This window comes from Pleurodeles waltl, chromosome 5 (assembly GCF_031143425.1).
Source record: "Pleurodeles waltl isolate 20211129_DDA chromosome 5, aPleWal1.hap1.20221129, whole genome shotgun sequence".
Classification (NCBI taxonomy): domain Eukaryota; kingdom Metazoa; phylum Chordata; class Amphibia; order Caudata; family Salamandridae; genus Pleurodeles; species Pleurodeles waltl.
The window spans coordinates 1,550,845,695-1,550,869,253 of NC_090444.1; the positions used below are offsets into that span (position 1 = coordinate 1,550,845,695).

General features: G+C 46.4%; 1 protein-coding gene across 1 annotated transcript in view; it reads left to right on the forward strand.

Moving 5' to 3' along the window:
* TPO (thyroid peroxidase) overlaps positions 1 to 23,559 on the forward strand; it is a gene marked incomplete at its 5' end in the record, with an annotated part of 635,329 nt that overhangs the window by 57,112 nt on the left and 554,658 nt on the right. The window contains one exon of the mRNA XM_069236627.1: positions 8,410 to 8,542. Within this exon, the coding sequence (XP_069092728.1) occupies positions 8,410 to 8,542 (133 nt within the window). The remainder of the gene's footprint in view (positions 1 to 8,409; positions 8,543 to 23,559) is intronic.

Below are 23,559 nucleotides of genomic sequence, written 5' to 3' on the forward strand. Positions count from 1 at the left end.
TTCCAGCCATCTCCTCTCATCCCACTGTCAGTTGTCTAATACATAACAAAAGTCTATTCACAAGCTATAAAAAGGCTTCTGGAAAGTTACAGCATCTGCAGCAGAAGAGAAAAACATATTGCGCAAAACACAAGTTCAATGTGAAGATCAGGCGTTTCAATACTAACGGATGAATCACAGTTAATATGGCATCAGTATTTAAGCTAACTTAAGTCAGTACTTTATTTCTTTTGTATGCTTGCAATGCCTAAGTATAATTACCACCTATAAAAATTCTATTTATTATAAGTATGTTAATTTGCATACCTTTTGCATTTTTCCATTTAAATATGTCCTATTTGTGAAATGAGGAAAATTCAATCCACCAACCTTATCAATTCTTTAAAGATTGAAGGCATTAGGCCTACAAAAATGCCTTGAAATGTCTAGGAGTGACATTATTAGATCAGAAATAGCCTCAAATATGTCAAGAATGCAGAGGTATAGTTATCATTAGGGCTGCAAGTGTAGTAGCACCTGTACCCAAAGCACAAAGCAGTCAAGCTTAACATAGAGGCAAAGTGTAACTTATTAATGCAGCACACAAACAGGAATACTGTGGAAATACAACATAAGATAGATCCAAACTAATTTAGACAAGTAGAGTAAATTTTAATAAATATAATTATACCAGAACAACACAAATACAATCGGTAGTACCAGAGATATTCAATTTTAGAATTTTAGGTGTGTAAAAGCACAGATTAACACTCACAGTCATCTGACCAAAGGAGTTCATGGTGGATATAGGTTCAGATTAGTCCTGGGCATCTCACCTGGGGTAAAAAACATCCCCAAATACTCCAAGATGTGAAAAGAGCAAGTTCACCAAAATCACATTCCTTCACTTTAGTGCCTTTTTTATGAAAGAGGCACTCACCCAATAAAGCTCTAAATGGCATGGTTGCAGCATAATTGAGGTAAATCCCCTTCCCTCCTAGTATGGATAGGGCTATAAAAAATATACAACAAAAAACTACTATAGATAGTCGATGTCTTTAACAAGTTTGTTAAGACAAAAGGATGATGGAGGGAGTACTGAACAATGCAAACACTCACCCCCAGTCACAGATCTGGGTTTTATCCATCATTCATTTGCTCACCCCAGCTTGGACTCAGCCATATGCAAATCAGTCTTGACCCTGTTCCCCATAAAAACAGTCCAGCCCGAACTGACAGGCTTGGTCCTCCCTAGACCGGAAACAAGCATCCTGGGACCAGTTTCAGGGTATCACCCTTCATCAGCCAGGCTAGCATGAATCCAGTGGCACGGTGAGCATGGGACCCACATCTGGGCATACCCTTCCCACTTAGGGCAACTTTAGCAACACAAAAGAATGATGGACGGAGTGCTGAACAATGCAAACACTCACCCCCAGTCATAGATCTGGGTTTAATTTATTGTTTTTTTGCTCATCGTGCCACCCCATTTCAGACCCGGGCATATACAAATCAGTCTTGACCCTGTGCCCCATGTGAACAGACCAGCCCGAACTGCCAGGCCAGGTCCTCTCTGGACCGGAAACAAGCATCCTATGACTACCTCAAGGGCTGGTCTCTGAGGAACATTAGTGTATAGGGAAGTGATATCCACTGTGACCAAAATCTGTTAGGGACAAAGGCATAATTATCAGTTAATTTGTATCTCTAAGATAGGATCTAGGCAGTTCAGCACAAGGTTTTAGAAGGGAATCTTCGTGTTTGCAAAGAGGCTCCAGAATAGATCTACAGCCGGAAACAATTGGTCGCCAGGGTGTTTGTTCATGTCCTTATGGATTTTCGGTAGGGTACAAATGGTAGACATGACTGGCTGCTTCTTATTCAAGTAGTCATGCTTTAGCTTGTCTAAAAACCTTTCCATCACTCTGTCACCCTCTTAATCAGATATCTTGTGGGGTCACCTCTCAATTTTTTGATAGATATCACCATCACTCAACTGGAACAAAATCTTGGATTTATAATCCTCAGTGTACTGAAGGACAATTGCCCCTCCCTTTTCTGCTGCTTTGATAACTATTTTTATTTTCTGTTTTTAAAGATTTTAGAGCACTCCTCCTTTGAAATGTTATATTTCACATACTGTTGTTTATATTGGAGGTTCTTCAAACCCTAAGCACCACCTGAGCGAAAGTAAAGTCTTTATTAGATATGAGATGAGTGTGGGAATGCAAAGCTTGAGGTCATCCTTAGGCCAATGCAAGAGAAAGAGAATCATGAAGACACCTTGTTAAAATGATATCTAAAACGGACCTTCCTGAAGAACTGATGGAGTTCCATCTTTGTACAAATTAAAGTCTCTTTGATAATATCTGTTATTCTCCTGCCATAGGCACATGGTTACAAGGTTAACAATAGGGCTCATATTGAAAGTACTCACCACCTGTACTGCTATCTCAGGGTATGTATCTCTCCTTGGTTGTCTTGTTGTCAATCAGATTGATCTCCAGCTCCTCTTCCTGCCCAAGCCGCAGCTCCATTGTGGCTCCCTGCCTTTGCCTCTGGTCCTGTCCCCTCCCTCTGTGAGGAGCCCATCAAAAGTCACCTAAAAAAATTACCAATGATGGATCCTGATAGTTAAGCCCTTGATCCTGTGTGGTGGGCACTAATGCTTGTTTGCTCTGAATCACTGTTAGTGCCACTCCTGCCCGAGAATTCAGAAAAAGTAGTGAACCTTCTGGTTCCACCTGTGCCTCTGTTTATGTACCTACCCTGGCTGACTTCCTTGTAATAATTGTCCCGAAGATAATGGTAGGTTACCTTCTTATCCTAGAAATGAATGCTTTTGGCAAACTTATCTAACTTGTGTAGTTGTGTAACTGCCACAAAATTTCTTATCATCTTTACTAAATGCTTCAATGCTTCCTTGCCATTCACTGAAGTCTTGCCGTTTAATATTTCTTTCTTCAAATCATGTCAACTTCTGCACATATTCCAGTGATGTGACCAGCCCAGGCACAGGTGCCTGAAACAGTTGTTTGCAACAAAGCTAAAATTGTCCCTAAAGTTAGGGTCAACTATGAAAATTTGCCAGCTCATTATGTACTTGTAGTCCCACAGGAATAATGTTGGATTTCAGTTATTGCATAAGTAAATGTCCATGCGAACAGGTACATATGGGTGACAAAAGGTAGGCAGGCATGGTGTCAGATATCTCTGTGTGAGGTAGAGCCCTTTGAAGTGCAAGTGGGGCTAGTCACAGCTCCTTCCCAGTCATTCTACCAGGATGATCTTTCTTGTTCAAACCTACCCCACTTTGTGTCATTGACTGGAAAGAAGATACAAACCCCAGCAACAGGGCCCTTTACAGTCTGGAACTGGAAGAAGACACGCATGATTAAGTAAATGCAAACAGAATTGTAATTTTAAATGAGACTTCACCCTGGAAGAAGGTTTTAAATTACAAATAGGTTTAGCTAAACACCATATCCCTATCTGCTCCCAATACAAAGTTATCACTTATTAAATGTAATAAGGTAACCCAGAATTAGCTAATGGGAGAGGTAAGCATTGGAAAAGTGAAAAATGACTTCAGGAGTTTCTCACTGAAAGGAGAAACTTAAGTACACATGTCCTACTTTTAAAATGCACCCTGCACAATGAAGGCCTACCTTAGAGGTGAGCTAAAATATTTACAAAAGGAATGTTTAGGCCTGGCAAAAGGTTTATTTTAGCCAGTCAAAAAAGCAGTATAAAACTGCACTATAGGCTGCAGTGGCAGGTCTCAGACATGTTTTAAAAAGATACTTTTATCGGGTGGCACAATGAGTGATGCAAGCCCACTAGTAGAATTTAATTTACAGGTAAAGGCAGTACCATTTACTAGGGACTTACAAGTAAATCAAATGTGCCAATTAGGTTGTGACGGGCTGGAACATGATCGCCCGCACTCAGCTCCTGCTTGTGCTGACGCTGCCCCTGGTGCTCTGAGGCTCCCTGCCCGTGATTGGTGGAAGGGTCTGCAGTGGCGGGGCGCTGGAAGTTCAAAAGCGCTGCTGCATACTTTTACGGCGTTCAGAGCTTTGAAGGAAAATCCAGGAGACAAGGGAAGAGCTGTGAACCCTTTCGGGGAGGAGGAGAAGCCCAGCAACAGAGAGGTGATTGTGGGAGCCGAGGAGCGGAACCCGCCAGAGAGTCGGAGACAACGGTCCCATCCAAGCACCGGAGCCGAAGACGGAAGACGAGCGTCAGGAGTTCCTGTTCCAGGCAACCGGGAAGACGAGTGCCTGCATCCAGCCACGCTTCAGGAGAAGCGTGGCCATTCAGGTGCGTGGGACTACGTCCCTGAACAAGAGTGAGAGTGAGAGACAGAGAGCGGAGGAGGGCGGGGGTCGGAAAGCACGGAAAGGCAGGAGGGGGTAGGACAAAAAGAAGGAAACATAACAAGCACGAGCACTGGGAAGGGGAGGGGGTTGGAAAAGAGAAACGGACATGTAGAAGAGGAGAATCTGAAAGGAGGGGGGGAAGAATAAAATACTTACCACGAGTCACTATAGAGCACCGTCACCAACAATAAACCAGCAAACCCACGCACAGGTCCGATTAAGCACTAAAGGAATATACAAGACAGAAAGGACAGGAGTGGAAGCACCGAGAGACAGAAGGGATATAACACCTACTAATCTATAGCGATCTGAATACAATAAACCATAAGAAGTCCAGTGAGTCAGGGAAGGGAAAGAGAATACAGAGACTAAATAGAGACCGGTGGCATGTACACTTACTGCTATATTCTCTTCTCTCCACATGCACTTCCCGGGGACGACCTGTGAACCAGGGAGAAAGAAACGAAGAGTGAAGACCAAACCTCAAGAACATCCCCACCCTCAAGTCCCACAACCAAATACTCACCTGTTTTCTACTACATCTTCTATCCTCAATAAAATACATTTTTCCAGACTACCGCGGTCTAGATTGCTTTATCCACGTCCTCTCGCTCACATAGGTGTAGTCCAATTTGACCATGTTTGAAGGAGACACCATAAGCACTTTAGCAGTGGTTAGCAGTGATAAAATGCAAAGAGTCCAAATGCCAACAGAAACTAATTCAGCAAAACAAGAGGGGGAAGGCACTCTGTTTGGGAGAATAGAATGCCCAGGATGTCAGGTGTAACAGCCCAAAAGTAAGTGTTCTTATTTTTTGTTTGTGTAGGAAAGTCCTCCTTTTTGCCCTGGTCACCCCCACAGTTTTTGGTCAGGTACTGGTGGTTACTGACTCTTGGCTGTGCCCTGGGTACTGCTTACCAGTCCCAGGGCCAGTGCTCTGTGTAAAGTGGATATGCAAATTAGGCTAATTATAATTGCCTAAGTTAACCTACCTATAAGTCCTTATTACATGGTAGAGCATGAAGGTTTAGGGACCACAGCATAGGTAGTGCACAAAAGTAGTTCCAAATTCTTAAATTACCTTATTTTTACATTTAAGTTACCCCTAAGGTGTGCCCTATGTGCCCCTAGGGCTGGGTGCCATGTAACTAAAAGTAGGGACCTTATAAAAGTAGTTTTATAAGCCCTGGTGAGGTACAAACAGCCACATTTGTTTTTCCCTCATTGTAGTAAATGGCCTTCATAGGTTAGAATGGGGAGACTTTATTTTAATTTTTAAAGTCTCCTTAAATGACAGATACAAAGAGTTTGGTATCAAATTAATTGTTATAATAAATCCCACAACTTCCATTGTTGGATTTAATATAACTTGTTCAGGTAAAGAGTTTTAAACTTTACCTGAAAAGTTGCCAATTTCTGCCCTGCATTGTTTTTGCTGCTGTGCCCTGATTGGCCAGCCTCTGGCAGCCTGGCCAGGCTGCCTTGATGAGGTGTGAAGTGGCCTGGCTTCACACAAAGAGATGTGCCTGAATTTCCCCTCAGCAGATGGTGAGGCAGGAAGGGGGAGGGCTGCCAAACTGATCTTTAAAGGCAGAGAAGGACATTTGGAACAACCCAGCAACACCCCCACATCCTGCAACCCCAAACAACTAGGTGCCCCCTTGATTAGATTAGGAGAGGGTAGGAGAGGGGTGTGTTTATGATTTTTAGCCGCACAAGTGGGTGGGCTCAGCCAAATGTAACCTCCAAAAATCTGATTCAGCCATGATAGATTTTTGATGAATGTTGCCTCCTGGGATTGATTTTTGCCACACTTCCCAGGAAGTGGTCATCACAGTGGGAAGGACCCTGCACCTGATTGGAGAATCAGGACCCCCCTGTTTTTCACCCAGGAGCAAAGATATAACTGGCAGACCTGCACCCCCACCTCAGATCCCCATCATATTCCAAAAAGGAAGAACCAAAGGACTGCCCTGCTTGACCCCTGGCCTGCACCTGGAACCTGCACTCAGAAGGACTGCACCAGCTGCACACTTGGGCTTCACCACAAGAAGGACTTTGCCTGGCTTCAACTGGTTCAAGGAGGGACTCCCTGTTTGCTACATGTGAAAAATTGCTAACCAGAGTCCCCTGCACCAAATCCTGAAGAAATCAACCAGCTGACCACTGCCCAGTGGCCAAAAAGGAGTTTGGCCAGGTGCATTCTGGGAGTTGTATTCCTCACCCCCAAGGATCATCTCAGAGCTTGTGGACCCTTGGGGTGAGCTGTGGACCCCAAAAGATTCTTAGAAGAACATCTGGGAGAAGCCCCAGAAGTTTGGAGAAGTTTGGAGAACTTTTGAAAAAAAGCTCCATAGAGGGACCGACCCGCCACGGCAACTCTAGCCGGCTTGCCTCAACCGCGACCCGGCCTGATTTGCAGGTTCGTCCCGCTGAAGAAAATCTCCAAAAAAGAGACTAAGTCCAAAGGTAAAAAGTTGACCGGGACCTCCCAGCCAGCGTATCCGAGGAGGGCTCCAGGGACGTCGGATCAAGATCCAGGTTTACCCCGGTCGAAGGATTTTCACCTCGAAAAAACAGCTAAGTCCGAAGGTAAAAATCTCCAACGAGGATTCCTGCGACGTGTATTTAGAGAAGGGCTCCAGGAGGTCGGATTGGACTGGCAGGTTCGTCCTGCTGAAGAAAATCTTTAGAAAAACGACTAAGTGCGAAGGTAAACTTGTGACCGAGGCCTCCTGCGGTCTGTAGCCGAGCCGGGCTCCATTGCGGTTGGCCTTAAACTTTGACTTTGCCCCGGTCGAGGTGCAACCAGATGACCCGATTGGCGCTTTTTGTTTCTAGGCACTAAGAAAACATTATTCTTTAAAAATTCATATCTCCGGTTCCCCTTATCCGATTTTATTTGTTTTTGTGTCATTTTAAAGATAAAAATATAATCTATTGTTTATAAATTGGTTTTGGATTTTTAAACTGTTTCCTGTGTTTTATTTAATTACTGTTTTGTGATATTTGAATGCTTTACACTCTGTCTCCTAAGTTAAGCCTTGTCGCTCGTTGCCAAGCTACCAAGGGTTGAGCTGGGTTTAATTTACTGAGACCTAACTGGACCTAAGTGGAGGTTAGTGGCCTCTTGCTAAGTGCAGGTACCTACCTGCCCTTACCAATAACCCATTTTCCAACAGGATGTAATTATGTGAGTCTAACAGTCTGAAGTTAAACCCACACCAGCCATGTTGTGAGCTTCTAATAAACTATGCTGGCTAATCTAAAACACTGCAGTATGTTTATGTCTTTTAAGAAATTGCTTGAGAAAAAGGGAGAGCATTTTCCATTGAGGCAATGTTTTGATCAGTTTTCCACATTGCAAAACCCACCTATTCATCGTGGATCCAACATTGGCGATTCCTCGGGCCTCTCTGACTCTTGAGGTCTGTTAGAGTATTACGTTTTGTCCAAGACAAGTTCACCTATACATTGTCCATTTCGAATAGTCAATATGCTACAGAAAATGTTTTGAGATGTATTTAATATCCATTATGATAAAGAAACATGACTTTATTTCCTAACTATTTTGGTGGTTACATATGTACTGGAATTGCATGTTTGGACCTGATCAACTGAAAGAAATGGGAATAAAATATTATTTATTTCTGAGTTTGCCTTAACATGTATGGCGCTATTTTCCACATAATCATTCTTATTTGCATTTGTCTCATTACCTTTTCATGTTGTATGAGTCTTTGCATTTTGGTCACCGTTATTTTGTCATAAAAGGGCGTGTTTGTATTGAATTAGCAAAGTCCAGTAAATCATGTAAACATAGAGTTATTCTTAATTTTTTACCAAAAGAAGGTGAAATTCAGTAGACGGAGCGATTATTGTTCTCTGTGTTCTAAATAAATTCATACTTTATTTACTTCAATACTATAAATTTATAGAAGACTGATAATATTATCTGCGCTAACGGAAAGATAAAGTTATGATGCAATGCCTTAAATAACCGAATACAAATGCAAACATTACCTAAGAGATTGATTTCTTTTCTAGATCGATTATCGGAGAAAATGCTTGCCATGATTGCGAATGTATCAGGATGTCTTCCTTACATGCTGCCACCAGTATGTCCTGAAAATTGTCTAGCTACAAAATACAGACTCATCACTGGAGCGTGCAACAACAGGTAAAAACATATATGATATGGTAAATTATGTTCTACAACAGTCTTTTAAAAACAATTGCAAAATGTGTGTTATATAGTGTAAAGGTTAAATACATAGTAGAGCAGTGATGCAAGGGTTTGTGACTATCTGAGATGCCTCTTCAACTTTTTCTCTTGTTACTTCTCACTGTAGGCAGCGTTTACGGCCAAACTGTCACAATCAGTGCCCCCTCACGCCCCTTTACCCCCCCCCCCCCCCGGGCCACAGGTGTCAGATTTCTAACACCCTGGTGAAAGAAATCAACTCACTGCACCAGTACGAATTAGAAATCCAGTTGGACTGCGACCTATACACAACACACTGAGCGGTAGTGTGCAGATGGTGTTTTCAGGTCACAATTTGTTTTACTACCTGAGTTCAGGAGTACAGTTGAACTCCAAGTCCTCTTTCATCAATGCATAATACACGCAAAAAAGAACTAAGAAACAGAGGATAAATTTTAAATGTCCATTAAAAAACCCCACGTCTAGTGCATAAATAAGAACGGTAACCACATAGAATAAGATAAATGCAACAATTTTCAGCCAGAGAAAACAATATGATCATTCCTTACATGATTTGTAGCATCCTAACACCCTACAGTTACTTTTAAGCGTTATGTAATGTTTTTGCAAAAGCAGAAAACAGCAACCTATATATTGAGATTCTTAAGAAGGATTGATTGGCATAAATTCTCTAATTAGAAATAGCTGTTTAGAAGTTGTCTCTCTCAACTCTTGCCCGGATAATATGCAGTTCCAAGCTGAAGGCCACACCTCTGTAACGCTCCAGGAGAAATCCCCAACCGAGGCTGCTTATCAACTCAAACTGGCATGACTGCTTGCTTGAAAATTCTGCTACAGAGTCTCTCCAAACTATGGTTAAATATCTGGGGTTTTATAGAATCTGATTACTGATTTTATCTCCTGTTATAAAACTGGAAACACTAAGGGCCTCATTACAAGGCTGGTGGTCTTCAGACCGCCAGTCTCACAGTGGTGGTCAGGACCATCGCTGCTGTGGCAGTTTAACCACCACATTACGGCTCTGGCGGTCAGACCCCCAGGGTACCACTGTCTCTGCCGGGACTGATAATACAGACGAGCTGACAGTAGCGGAGGTCAGAATCACCCAGGGCGGCACTGCATGTAGTGCCACCCTGCCGATTACGACCTGGTTCTCCGCCAGCCTTTTCATGGCTGTATCACCACCATCAAAAAGCTGGCAGGGAACAGGTCCAGGGGGCCACAAGGGGGCGCCTGCACTGCCCATGTACTTTGTTTTGGCGGTGCAGGGCTCCCTCTGCCCAGCACCCTCACAATGCTCACTACTGCACTGCCCATGTACTTTGCATCAGCAGTGCAAGGCTCCCCTGCCCAGCACCTTCGCAATGCTCACTGTCTGGTGAGCATTGCGAGGGTGCTGGGCAGGGGGAGCCCTGCACTGCCAATGCAAAGTACATGGGCAGTGCAGGCACCCCCTTGTGGCCCCCTGCATCTGTTCTCTGCCAGCTTTTTGATGGCAGTGATACACCCATGTGCAGACAGTGAGCATTGTGAGGGTGCTGGTGCCCCCTGCGGTGGCAGCATTGTCATTGGCTCGATTACGAGCCAGCAACAATGCCTCTGCCTTGGTTTCTACCCGTTAGCCCAGCAGGGAAGTCATAATGGGTCTGTTAGAAATGGGGTTTTTGGTTGGCAGTCAGGTTACCTCCTGTCCAAGCAAAAGCCCTCACTCTAGTCAGGGTAAGTCACACACTATCCAAGATTATCCTGTGCCCACCCTCTGGTAGCTTGGCACGAGCAGTCAGGCTTAACTTAGAAGGCAATGTGTAAAGTATTTGTGCAATAAATCATACAATACCACCATATAGCACCACAAAAATACACCACACAGTGTTTAGAAAAATATATAATATTTATCAGGATAATTGTAGGTCAAAAAGAATAAAGTTGCAATGGAAAATTGTAGAAATATCACAGGGAAGTGATGTAGAGTGTCTTAAGTCCTTTAGAATGCAATACAGTGTCTTTCAAGCACAAAGTACCTGGTTTCTGGTGGAAAATCTCCTCAGAGGGCCACAGGAGAAGAGATGCGTGGAAAAAGGGGTGTGTGCGTCGATTTCTCCTCAGCACACACAGACTTGCGTCGGTCTTTTCCACGCGGGGAAGTCGGGCGTCGTTTTCCGGCGCGCAGACAGTCTCTTTTTGTGGATCGCGGGGATTACCAGATGTCCCGGGTCTGTGCGTGGATTCTCCTGCTTGTTTTCCGGCTGCGCGTCGTTCTGCGGGGCTGCGCGTCGAAGTTTCGATCTCACGGTAGGCGTCGCGTCGATTTCTCCTTGGAAGTCGGGCGGCGTTGTCCTTGCGAGGCCGTGCGTCGAAAGTTTGGTCTCACGGCAGGCGTCGCGTCGATTTCTCCTTGGAAGTCGGGCGGCGTTGTCCTTGCGAGGCCGTGCGTCAAAGTTTCGCACTCACGGTGGGCGTCGCGTCGATTTCTCCTGGAAAGTCGAGCGGCTTTGTCCTTGCGAGGTTGTGCGTCGAAGTCTCGATCGCCCCGAGGGCGTCGCGTCGATCAGCGTCGGTGTGCGGCGTTTTTCTCGCCGCGAAACAAGCTGTGCGTCGAAAGTTTCGGCGCACGGAGCGTCCAAGTGAAAGGAAGAAGTCTTTTTGGTCCTGAGACTTCAAGGAACAGGAGGCAAGCTCTATCCAAGCCCTTGGAGAGCACTTTCACAGCCAGACAAGAGTTCAGCAAGGCAGCAGGGCAACAGCAAGACAGCAGTCCTTTGTAGAAAGCAGACAGGTGAGTCCTTTGAGCAGCCAGGCAGTTCTTCTTGGCAGGATGTAGTTTCTGGTTCCGGTTTCTTCTCCAGCAAGTGTCTGATGAGGTAGGGCAGAGGCCCTGTTTTATACCCAAATGTGCCTTTGAAGTGGGGGAGACTTCAAAGAGTGGCTAAGAAGTGCACCAGGTCCCCTTTCAGTTCAATCCTGTCTGCCAGGGTCCCAGTAGGGGGTGTGGCAGTCCTTTGTGTGAGGGCAGGCCCTCCACCCTCCCAGCCCAGGAAGACCCATTCAAAATGCAGATGTATGCAAGTGAGGCTGAGTACCCTGTGTTTGGGGTGTGTCTGAGTGAATGCACAAGGAGCTGTCAACTAAACCTAGCCAGACGTGGATTGTAAGGCACAGAAGGATTTAAGTGCAAAGAAATGCTCACTTTCTAAAAGTGGCATTTCTAGAATAGTAATATTAAATCCGACTTCACCAGTCAGTAGGATTTTGTATTACCATTCTGGCCATACTAAATATGACCTCCCTGCTCCTTTCAGATCAGCAGCTGCCACTTCAACAGTGTATGAGGGCAGCCCCAATGTTAGCCTATGAAGGGAGCAGGTCTCCCAGTAGTGCAAAAACGAATTTAGGAGTTTTACACTACCAGGACATATAACTACACAGGTACATGTCCTGTCTTTTACCTACACAGCACCCTGCTCTAGGGGATACCCAGGGCACACATTAAGGGTGACTTATATGCAGAAAAAGGGGAGTTCTAGGCTTGGCAAGTACTTTTAAATGCCAAGTCGAGGTGGCAGTGAAACTGCACACACAGGCCTAGCAATGGTAGGCCTGGGACAAGGAAAAGGGGCTACTTAAGTGGATGGCACAATCCGTGCTGCGGGTCCACTAGTAGCATTTAATCTATATGCCCTAGGCACCTGGAGTGCACATGACTGGGGACTTATAAGTAGATTAAATAGTTCAATCAGGTATGATCCAAAGTTATCATGTTTACAGAGAGAGAGCATATACACTTTATCACTGGTTAGCAGTGGTAAAGTGTGCGGAGTCTAAAAACCAGCAAAAACAGTATCCAAAAACGAGGAGGGAGGCAGGCAAAAAGTTAGGGGTGACTACCCTAAGGCTGTCAGGTCTAACATGTGTCCCCCCCAGCTGAAAGTGGGGAGAGCTACCCGACCTCCTGGGAGCTCTCATCGCTAAGGCGGAAGTACCTGGAGAGACCATCAGCATTGGCGTGGTCAACCCCTGGGCGATGTTCCACCGTAAAGTCCATCCCCTGTAGGGAAATGGACCACCTCAGAAGTTTTGGATTTTCACCCCTCATCTGCATGAGCCATCTGAGGGGCCTGTGGTCTGTCTGAACTAGGAAGTGAGTCCCAAACAGGTAGGGCCTCAGCTTCTTCAGTGCCCAGACCACAGCAAAAGCTTCTCTTTCAATAGCACTCCACCTCTGTTCCCGTGGTAATAGCCTTCTGCTAATAAAGACTACCGGTTGATCTTGGCCCTCCTCATTTAGCTGTGCTAGGACTGCCCCTATGCCATGCTCTGAAGCGTCTGTCTGCACGATAAATTCCTGGGAGTAGTCAGGGGCCTTGAGCACGGGGGCCGTGCACATGGCTTCCTTTAGGGCGTCAAAGGCTTTCTGACAAGCCTCTGTCCAATTCACCAACCTAGGTTGCTTCTTGGACGTGAGTTGTGTCAAGGGGGACACAATGGTACCATAGCCCTTGACAAACCTGCGGTAGTAGCCGGTGAGGCCTAAAAAGGCCCTCACCTCAGTCTGGGTTCGAGGTGGTTGCCAGGCCTTGATAGTTTCGATCTTGGCCTGGAGTGGCTGCACCTTGCCACCACCTACTAGGTGTCCCAAGTACACCACGGAACCCTGCCCAATCTGGCACTTACTAGCCTTGATGGTCAGGCCTGCCTGTTGCAGGGCCTGAAGCACCTCCTTGAGGTGGAGCAGGTGTTCCTCCCAGCTGGAACTGTAGACAGCTACGTCATCCAGGTAGGCTGCACAGAAGGCATCCTTGCCAGCCAGGACCCCGTTAACCAACCGTTGGAAGGTAGCGGGGGCATTTTTCAATCCAAACGGCATCACCCGGAACTGGTAATGGCCGTCAGGGGTGGAAAAGGCGGACCTTTCCTTAGCCCCCTCAGTCAGGGCGATCTGCCAGTACCCTGAAGTAAGATCAAACGTACTCAGGAACTTGGCAGCGCCTAGCCTGTCCACGAGCTCATCAGCTCGGGGGATGGGGTGAGCATCAGTCCGTGTGACTGAGTTGAGACCCCGGTAGTCCACGCAGAACCGGAGTTCTGGCTTCGCGCCTGGGGCAGTAGCCTTGGGGACCAACACCACTGGGCTGGCCCAGGGACTACTGGACTTCTCAATAACCCCTAGCGTCAACATCTTGGAGACCTCCTCCTTGATGCTGGCCTTCACCTTATCTGACAACCTGTAAATTTTGTTTTTCACAGGGAGACTGTCACCGGTGTCAATATCATGAACACAGAGGTGGGTCAGTCCCGGAGTAAGGGAGAAGAGGGGGGAGAACTGCTCTAACAGCTCATAGCAGTCTCCTTTCTGGTTTAGAGTCAGGGAGTCAGACAGAATGACCCCGCTTACGGACCCATCACCTTCTTGGGCAGAGAGGAGGTCAGGGAGAGGTTCACTCTCCTCTTCCATTCCTTCATCTGTGACCAGAAGCATGTTGATCTCCGACCTCTCAAAATGAGCTTTTAGTCGGTTCACGTGGAGCACCCTTAGGGGGTTCCTAGGGGTTTGGAGGTCCACTAGGTAAGTGGCCTCCCCTTTCCGCTCCTTTACTTCAAATGGGCCAGACCAGCGGTCCTGGAGAGCTCTGGGCTCTACTGGCTCCATTACCCACACTTTGTCTCCAGGTTGAAACTCTACCAGAGTGGCCTTCTGGTCATACCATTGTTTCATCACCTCTTGACTGGCCTCCAGGTTACTTTGGGCCTCTTTCCAGAAGCGGGTCATCTGATTGCGGAGGGCCAACATGTAGCTGACCACGTCCTGAGGGGGTGTCTTTGGAGAGTTCTCCAATCCCTCCTTGACAATGCTTAAGGGTCCCCTGACGGGGTACCCATAGAGAAGCTCAAAGGGACTGAACCCTACCCCCCTCTGGGGGACCTCTCTGTAAGCAAAGAGAAGGCATGGTAAGAGGACGTCCCATTTACGCCTCATGGCCTCAGGGAGGCCACCAATCATGCCTTTCAGGGTCTTGTTGAATCTCTCCACAAGCCCATTAGACTGGGGGTGATAGGGTGTGGTGAACTTGTAGGTTACACCACACGCATCCCACAGATGCTTCATGTACGCGGACATGAAGTTAGTGCCTCTGTCAGACACTATCTCCTTGGGGAATCCCACACGGGTAAATATCCCCATCAGGGTTCTGGCTACCACCGATGCAGTTACGGTCCTCAGAGGGATTGCCTCTGGGTACCGGGTGGCATGGTCCACCAAAACCAGGATAAACCTGTTGCCTAAGGCAGTTTTGGGGTCCAAGGGGCCAACAATGTCGACGCCCACCCTTTCAAAGGGGGTGCCAACGACAGGAAGTGGAATCAGGGGGGTTTTAACCCTCTTTCCTGCTTTACCACTAGCCTGGCAGGTAGGACAAGCCCTGCAGAACTTGTCTGAGTGTGTCCTCATTTTGGGCCAGTGAAAGTGGTTGACAAGCCTGTTGAAGGTCTTGTCTTGTCCCAAATGTCCTGCCAGGGGAATGTCGTGAGCCAGACCCAGTAGGAAGGCTCGGTAACATTGGGGGACCACCAGCACACGTGCTGCCCCAAAGACCGGAACCCTAGGCTCACTGTAGAGGAGATCATTCTCCCAATATAGGTGGTGATTGCCAGAGGCGTCACCTGCTGCCTGGTTTAAGGCTTGTTTCCTCAACCCTTCTAGAGTGGGACACTCTTTCTGCGCCTGGCAGAATTCCTCCCTGGTGGGTCCACCCTCAACTTGCCAGCCAGCAAGCTCCGGTAAGTCACCTAGGGTGGCAATGTCTTCCCCAGTTGGCTCGGGAGTATCCTCCTCAGGAGCCCCGTCAGCCACTGTGGGAACTTCTGGGGCCGGTTTCCCGCGCCCCTCGTCCCTCCTCTTGGCAGCTCCCTGGGCCATCGTTCCAGGCTCCAGGTGCCCTTGACTTCCCTCTCGGTCAGCCATGGACCGGGTGGTCATGCAGACCCACTCAGGTAACCCTAACATCTCCAGGTGAGATCTGAGCTCTACTTCTTTCCAAGCAGTATGCTCTAGATCATTGCCTAACAGACAATCTACAGGCATGGCAGGACTCACAGCTACTTTCAGAGTACCAGAGACCCCCCCCCACTCAAAGGGAACCCGAGCCACCGGTAGGTGACTCTCGCGGTTGTCAGCGACTATGACCTGGTGGAATGTATTCGGGATTATCTGCTCTGTGGACACCAGCTGACTCTTGATAGTAGTCATACTGGCTCCTGTGTCACGCAGAGCCTCCACCTTCTGCCCATCAATGAGGACCCACTGCCGGTACTTGGAAGTATTTTTAGGCATGTGGACCTTGGACATCATTTCTCCTTCTCCCAGGGACACTAGGGAAATCTCTACCTGCTCCCCAAAGCTAGTGGGGTCCATCTCCCCCCCGAGTGCTACACTAGTCAACCCAGGCGCCTGTCCGGTAGTGGACGGTGCCCTCTTGGGGCACTGTGGATCGCCTTTGTAGTGACCATATTGGTAACACTCCATGCATTTGGGGCTAGATTTTCCTGACCTGTCAAATGTCCCTGGTTTCTTCCCAAATTTGGAAAAGGAAGGGTTGCCACCCCCTCCCTGGGAATTCTTTTGGGGGCCTTTAGAGAGTTCCTTATCTGTAAGTTTATCTCCCCCCTCTTTCTTCTGTTGGGAACCCTGACCACCTTTGTGGGAGTCCCCCCCAGGTACCTTCTTGGACACTCTGGTGCTAACCCAGAGGTCCGCCTCCTCAGCAAGCTTCCTGGGATCAGTCAGCTTACTATCCACTAGGTGCTGGCGCAAATCGGTATAAGTAACATTAAGCATATGCTCTCTCAGGATCAAGTCATATAAACCTTTATAATCTGCTACTTTGTTGCCCCGCACCCATCCATTCAGTGCCTTACTAGAGAAATCAAAGAAATCTACCCATGTTTGTGTGGTTTGTTTGGTGCTGTCCCTGAACCTCTGACGGTATCCTTCAGGGGTCAGCCCAAACTTGGCAAGTAAAGTGGCTTTCTGGAGTGGGTATGTGTTTTGATCCGGTGGATCCAATGTGAGAAGTGTGTCCCTCCCCAATGGCGGCACATAACCCCACATAGCTACCCCCCATTGCCCTTCAGGAACCTCATGAGCCCTTAGTGCAACTTCATAAGCAGCTAACCATTTATCTATGTCATCTCCCACCACAAAACTGGGCACCACATTTTTGGGTATACGAACCTTCTTTTCTCCAGCAGGTCCTGTCTGTATGCTGCCACCATTATTGCTGGATTCAGACTGTCTTGCCTTGATCTCCAGCTCCTTGAGACTCAGTTCATGAGCCAACAATAGTTTCTTTTCAGCCAACGCTCTTTCAGCTTCCACTTGTTTGGCTGTTCTTTCAGCTTCAATCTGTTTGGCTGCTCTTTCAGCCTCAGCTTGTTTGGCTTCTCTTTCTGCCCTCTTCTCCTCCTGTTGTGCCTCAATTTTCAGTTTTGCCATTTGCAATTGGAACTCCCTTTCTTCTCTCCTTTCCTCTGCGGTCAGGCTTTGCATGGAGACACTGCTCCCTGGTCGGGAAGGGTGCACAATTGCAGTGGTAACACCATCCATAGATAGTGGAAATCCTTCTGAGGGGCCATTTTCTGGCTCCTCTTCCTCATCATCCTCTAAATGGGCTTCTGCCCAGGCCCTCAGCGCCACTTGAAAGTCCTCCTTTCTGGAGGCCCCTTGGGTGGGTACCCTTAATGCCCTGCAGAATCCTCTTAGTTGTTTGACCGTGTATGTATCCAACTGGACTAGGTCAAAGTCCCCTGTCTGAGACCCAGTCAGAGACATGTTGAGTGAGGATTTAGTTTTTGAAAATTGTCAGGAAAAAAACGGATTTTCAAAAAGAGATAAAAACCAAGTTGACCTTCAACTGTGGGTATGTAGTGAAATACTTAGCTACTGTATGTCACTGCACAAATACAAGTCCTATCCTCACCGCTGATCACCAATGTTAGAAATGGGGTTTTTGGTTGGCAGTCAGGTTACCTCCTGTCCAAGCAAAAGCCCTCACTCTAGTCAGGGTAAGTCACACACTATCCAAGATTATCCTGTGCCCACCCTCTGGTAGCTTGGCACGAGCAGTCAGGCTTAACTTAGAAGGCAATGTGTAAAGTATTTGTGCAATAAATCATACAATACCACCATATAGCACCACAAAAATACACCACACAGTGTTTAGAAAAATATATAATATTTATCAGGATAATTGTAGGTCAAAAAGAATAAAGTTGCAATGGAAAATTGTAGAAATATCACAGGGAAGTGATGTAGAGTGTCTTAAGTCCTTTAGAATGCAATACAGTGTCTTTCAAGCACAAAGTACCTGGTTTCTGGTGGAAAATCTCCTCAGAGGGCCACAGGAGAAGAGATGCGTGGAAAAAGGGGTGTGTGCGTCGATTTCTCCTCAGCACACACAGACTTGCGTCGGTCTTTTCCACGCGGGGAAGTCGGGCGTCGTTTTCCGGCGCGCAGACAGTCTCTTTTTGTGGATCGCGGGGATTACCAGATGTCCCGGGTCTGTGCGTGGATTCTCCTGCTTGTTTTCCGGCTGCGCGTCGTTCTGCGGGGCTGCGCGTCGAAGTTTCGATCTCACGGTAGGCGTCGCGTCGATTTCTCCTTGGAAGTCGGGCGGCGTTGTCCTTGCGAGGCCGTGCGTCGAAAGTTTGGTCTCACGGCAGGCGTCGCGTCGATTTCTCCTTGGAAGTCGGGCGGCGTTGTCCTTGCGAGGCCGTGCGTCAAAGTTTCACACTCACGGTGGGCGTCGCGTCGATTTCTCCTGGAAAGTCGAGCGGCTTTGTCCTTGCGAGGTTGTGCGTCGAAGTCTCGATCGCCCTGAGGGCGTCGCGTCGATCAGCGTCGGTGTGCGGCGTTTTTCTCGCCGCGAAACAAGCTGTGCGTCGAAAGTTTCGGCGCACGGAGCGTCCAAGTGAAAGGAAGAAGTCTTTTTGGTCCTGAGACTTCAAGGAACAGGAGGCAAGCTCTATCCAAGCCCTTGGAGAGCACTTTCACAGCCAGACAAGAGTTCAGCAAGGCAGCAGGGCAACAGCAAGACAGCAGTCCTTTGTAGAAAGCAGACAGGTGAGTCCTTTGAGCAGCCAGGCAGTTCTTCTTGGCAGGATGTAGTTTCTGGTTCCGGTTTCTTCTCCAGCAAGTGTCTGATGAGGTAGGGCAGAGGCCCTGTTTTATACCCAAATGTGCCTTTGAAGTGGGGGAGACTTCAAAGAGTGTCTAAGAAGTGCACCAGGTCCCCTTTCAGTTCAATCCTGTCTGCCAGGGTCCCAGTAGGGGGTGTGGCAGTCCTTTGTGTGAGGGCAGGCCCTCCACCCTCCCAGCCCAGGAAGACCCATTCAAAATGCAGATGTATGCAAGTGAGGCTGAGTACCCTGTGTTTGGGGTGTGTCTGAGTGAATGCACAAGGAGCTGTCAACTAAACCTAGCCAGACGTGGATTGTAAGGCACAGAAGGATTTAAGTGCAAAGAAATGCTCACTTTCTAAAAGTGGCATTTCTAGAATAGTAATATTAAATCCGACTTCACCAGTCAGTAGGATTTTGTATTACCATTCTGGCCATACTAAATATGACCTCCCTGCTCCTTTCAGATCAGCAGCTGCCACTTCAACAGTGTATGAGGGCAGCCCCAATGTTAGCCTATGAAGGGAGCAGGTCTCCCAGTAGTGCAAAAACGAATTTAGGAGTTTTACACTACCAGGACATATAACTACACAGGTACATGTCCTGTCTTTTACCTACACAGCACCCTGCTCTAGGGGATACCCAGGGCACACATTAAGGGTGACTTATATGCAGAAAAAGGGGAGTTCTAGGCTTGGCAAGTACTTTTAAATGCCAAGTCGAGGTGGCAGTGAAACTGCACACACAGGCCTAGCAATGGTAGGCCTGGGACAAGGAAAAGGGGCTACTTAAGTGGATGGCACAATCCGTGCTGCGGGTCCACTAGTAGCATTTAATCTATATGCCCTAGGCACCTGGAGTGCACATGACTGGGGACTTATAAGTAGATTAAATAGTTCAATCAGGTATGATCCAAAGTTATCATGTTTACAGAGAGAGAGCATATACACTTTATCACTGGTTAGCAGTGGTAAAGTGTGCGGAGTCTAAAAACCAGCAAAAACAGTATCCAAAAACGAGGAGGGAGGCAGGCAAAAAGTTAGGGGTGACTACCCTAAGGCTGTCAGGTCTAACAGGGTCCAACGGGGAGGTAGCCAGCATGGCGGAAACCTCCCCATTGAAAGTATCGTCCGCCGAACTCATAATCAGACCCTAAAATCTCAATAGGACAAACCAAATATGGCGATAAATGCATCATCCTCATTTTTACATAGACAATTTGTCCCTTTGACTAAAGCAATTAGAAAATGGCAGCTTTGATTGCAGGTATCCATGTTGTTATGGCAGTGACCATAATGAAAACAACAAAACTATACTAGTTTGAAAGCAGACGTTCTACTAACACTTTGACACACGTCTAAACTGCACACTTTCTAATTGAAAGAGGAATCTGCAAGCAAGCATATGATAAAAATAGAAAAGGTATCAGCAAGACTTGTCACAGTGTTCATGACAAAAGCACAGATAAATGGTGTCTGGTACTGCTGAAAGATTGCTAGGTCCATGCCTGTTGCTGCAAAATGCAGTGTTTCGCATGGGCATGCCAGGGAAGTAGTGGATTACCTGCCTGCCTGCACTGACATCACAAAAACAACACCATTGCCATGGTTATGGGAGGTTCTTTGCTGTTAAATGGATTTAATGCTTCATTTTGAAATCCATGTTTTCCCCAAATTTTATGCACACGAGTGAGGCAGTACCTTATGAGCGTTTAGCCTGAACAGTGCTCATTGTGTGTTTGAGATCTGTCTCTTACAAATTGTGATAGTTTTGTCTAAACTCGAAGCCCGTTTGGCTACTTCCGTAATGATCCCTTGATAAAAGACAGCTACAAGGAAAATTCCCAAAGAAGAAGATACATTATAAAAATTACTGAAAGAATTACAGTGCAAATGCTCGACAGATTTACGTAGTCATTTGCCCTTGTACGCTAAGTACACACCAATTTCTGCACATATAAGTTCTATTTTCACACATCTCTTTTATGAGCTTAAAACCTGTTTGTTACTCACACAGCATGATTTTAATCTTGTAGGGTTTACTCATAGTATTCTATTGGAGGAAAGCAGTGGACATGTTCTGGAAAGTATTTATTAGTAGATATCCACCAGCATTTTCATGGCAATCCCCACCCTAAAAGAAGTCAGAGATTTACTTTATTAAAGGCCAGTAGTAGCTCGACTTTATGAGTGGAACTAAGAGGGAGACAGCACAAACATTTTTACTGGTGTTTGGGAAAGTGTTTCTCCATAGTGTAAAATACTTTATTTCGCCAAGAATTAAAATTGAGTCAAAAGACACTATGGAAATTTAAGACATGTGGAACGCCTTTCTTGAGCATTGCTACCTATTTGAAATGTGGCATACTGCTGGAAATAAATCTGAAATAGGAATTTAATCCTTGAGTCACACATTGGAAGTTATCTCCGTCTGCACTTTGTCATCAAGCCTGTAACACTGCATCTCCAATTAGTTTCATACAGGTTGTTCTCAAAGGTGATTTGGAATCTTGAAGGTAAATAAACAGAATTGACAGACTCAAGCATAAGTGCAATAGATAGGAAATCTACTGAACCCTTTGATACACCAGTTGAAAGAACAAACTAGTAGAAGAAGAACAAGTTGTCCTGCAAACTGGACGATGAATTTTAAAAGTGCAATGGTGAAGAAAAGATGTGTTATCTCTTAAATAGCAGTATCTTTGAAACATTATTTTCTTCGGTAGCATGTCTCATTTAGTCCATTCAAATATGCATATTTCAGAATAAAGGAATTCTTTGTATTTTGTGAGGAAGACCAAAGGTGGCTTTCCAGATGATGAAATAGGTGAAAGTGTACCCTCCAATAACTTTAGACCTTTCACAAAATGGTCTTAGGCCTTTGATCCAGACATCATATGACATCAGAGAGAGTGAAGAGCTCTAGAGGTGGGTAGTAAAAGAAAAGAGATGAAGCAATTCCATCAGCGAAGATCTGCATGTCTTTTAAAGGCCTGCTTTCCTCGGACCGTATTCTTAGAAGGAACTCCTATAGTTTAGTATAAATTATTCATGATTTGCAAGGGGCATCTTATGCATTATTATATGATGTAAGTCTTTTTGCTTCAATCACTTTCACTGGAGTGCAATACTTATAGGTGTTGCTCAGCATAATATTCATCTGACAGGAGTAGTTTGACACTTGAACCAGAAAGTTATCAATTCTTCCTATAGAAATTTGTATAAATGATTAGTAAATATATGTCCACACGTTTTGTGTTCATAGTCAGATTTCCTATCAAAAGGAAGATAGAAGAGAAGAAATAATACTTAGCAATTAAACTATATTGAGGATATTACTCTTTAAAACTGTAGCGTGGCTTAAATAGCACAAAAGCAATATGATCAACTGAATTAAAAACTATAATTATGAATCTTTAGTTACAATAGCACCAAAAAGGACAAAGTGCCAACTATAGATATCTGGTTGTGCGTAAGTGGGTCAAAGTCATAACTTCAGACTAACTGCAATGGAACACAGGTCAGTTATAGTCACCAGGTTAGACCTGCTGACATTTTACCTTCTCAAATCCTTGGCGAGAGTCCTAATTGCAGTAGAGTGGGCCACGAGGAGCAGGGAGAACGTCCCAGGAGGCTGCCAAAATAGCAGAAGGAACAGGCCACTCGCCGCCAATGGGAGTTACTGGAGTTTTGTGCTGGCGGCTCCTAGTGAGTGATCGACGCTGTGGCACCAAGGTTCAGGCTGACGGAGCTTTGAGTTGAATTGAGGTGTGCGCGGTGAGGTCTCAGTGTGAACGAGCTAGTTTGCAGTCGTCAGGATCTGAAGGGCACCACTTTGGGATCGGGAACTCACTTTAACTGCATCCAGGTTCTGATTTAGGATGTTAGGGAGCCTTTTATGCCCCCGAGGCTCAGATCAGGAGGCCAGCAGACTAGCCTTTGGAGTCACCCAAGTAGCCCTTGGTTCCAGATGAAGTTGCAGGTCCTGTTCTTCTTCCCTAGGCAAGGAGGCAGTAGGGCAGAAAGGCATCAGTTCGGCAAGGTGCAGCAGGTCAGTAGTCCAGCAGAGTGACAATCATTTCAGCATCACAGTGGTCCTTCTTCCTGGCGGAGAAGCCACAGGTCCACAAGTGTGCTGAAGGGTTGATGTCTGAGCTCCCCTTCTTTCATCCTGGTGCCCTGGTTCTGGTAGGTGGGAGAAGCTTCTAGACAGTGGATTTGAAGTGCCTGAATTTTCCTGCATTACCTGCATTGGCTGCAACCAGGCTGCAGCAACAATGTGGGGTGGTTAGGCCCTTTGTGTGAAGGCAGAGCACAGGCCATTCAGTTGTAAGTGAAGTTGTGCTTAGCTCCCTCCCCCTATGCTGCCAGCAGGGAGCCCACTGAGGCACACCAAATCCCACTATTGTGTGACTGTCCGGGAGGAACTCACAAAGTCTGTCAGTTACACAAAGCCATGTGACACAAGCCAGGCTACAGGCACAAAAAGGCTAATGGCAGAAAAATGTGAGCTTTCTAAAAGTGCAATTTTTTAAATTGTAATAAAAATCCGGACTTTTCTGTTATTGCAATTCCAAAGACACACAACATGACATAGCAACCAGCTTCTATCTGGAGATTACTAGGGCTGGGCAGAGCTGTAGGAGGCTGGACTGGCTTGTAGTGAGTACCAAGGGGTACTTACACCTTGCACCAGGCCCAGGTATCCCTTATTAGTGTATAGGGTGTCTAGCAGCTTAGGCTGATAGATAATGGTAGCTTAGCAGAGTAGTTTAGGCTGAACTAGGAGACGAGTGAAGCTCC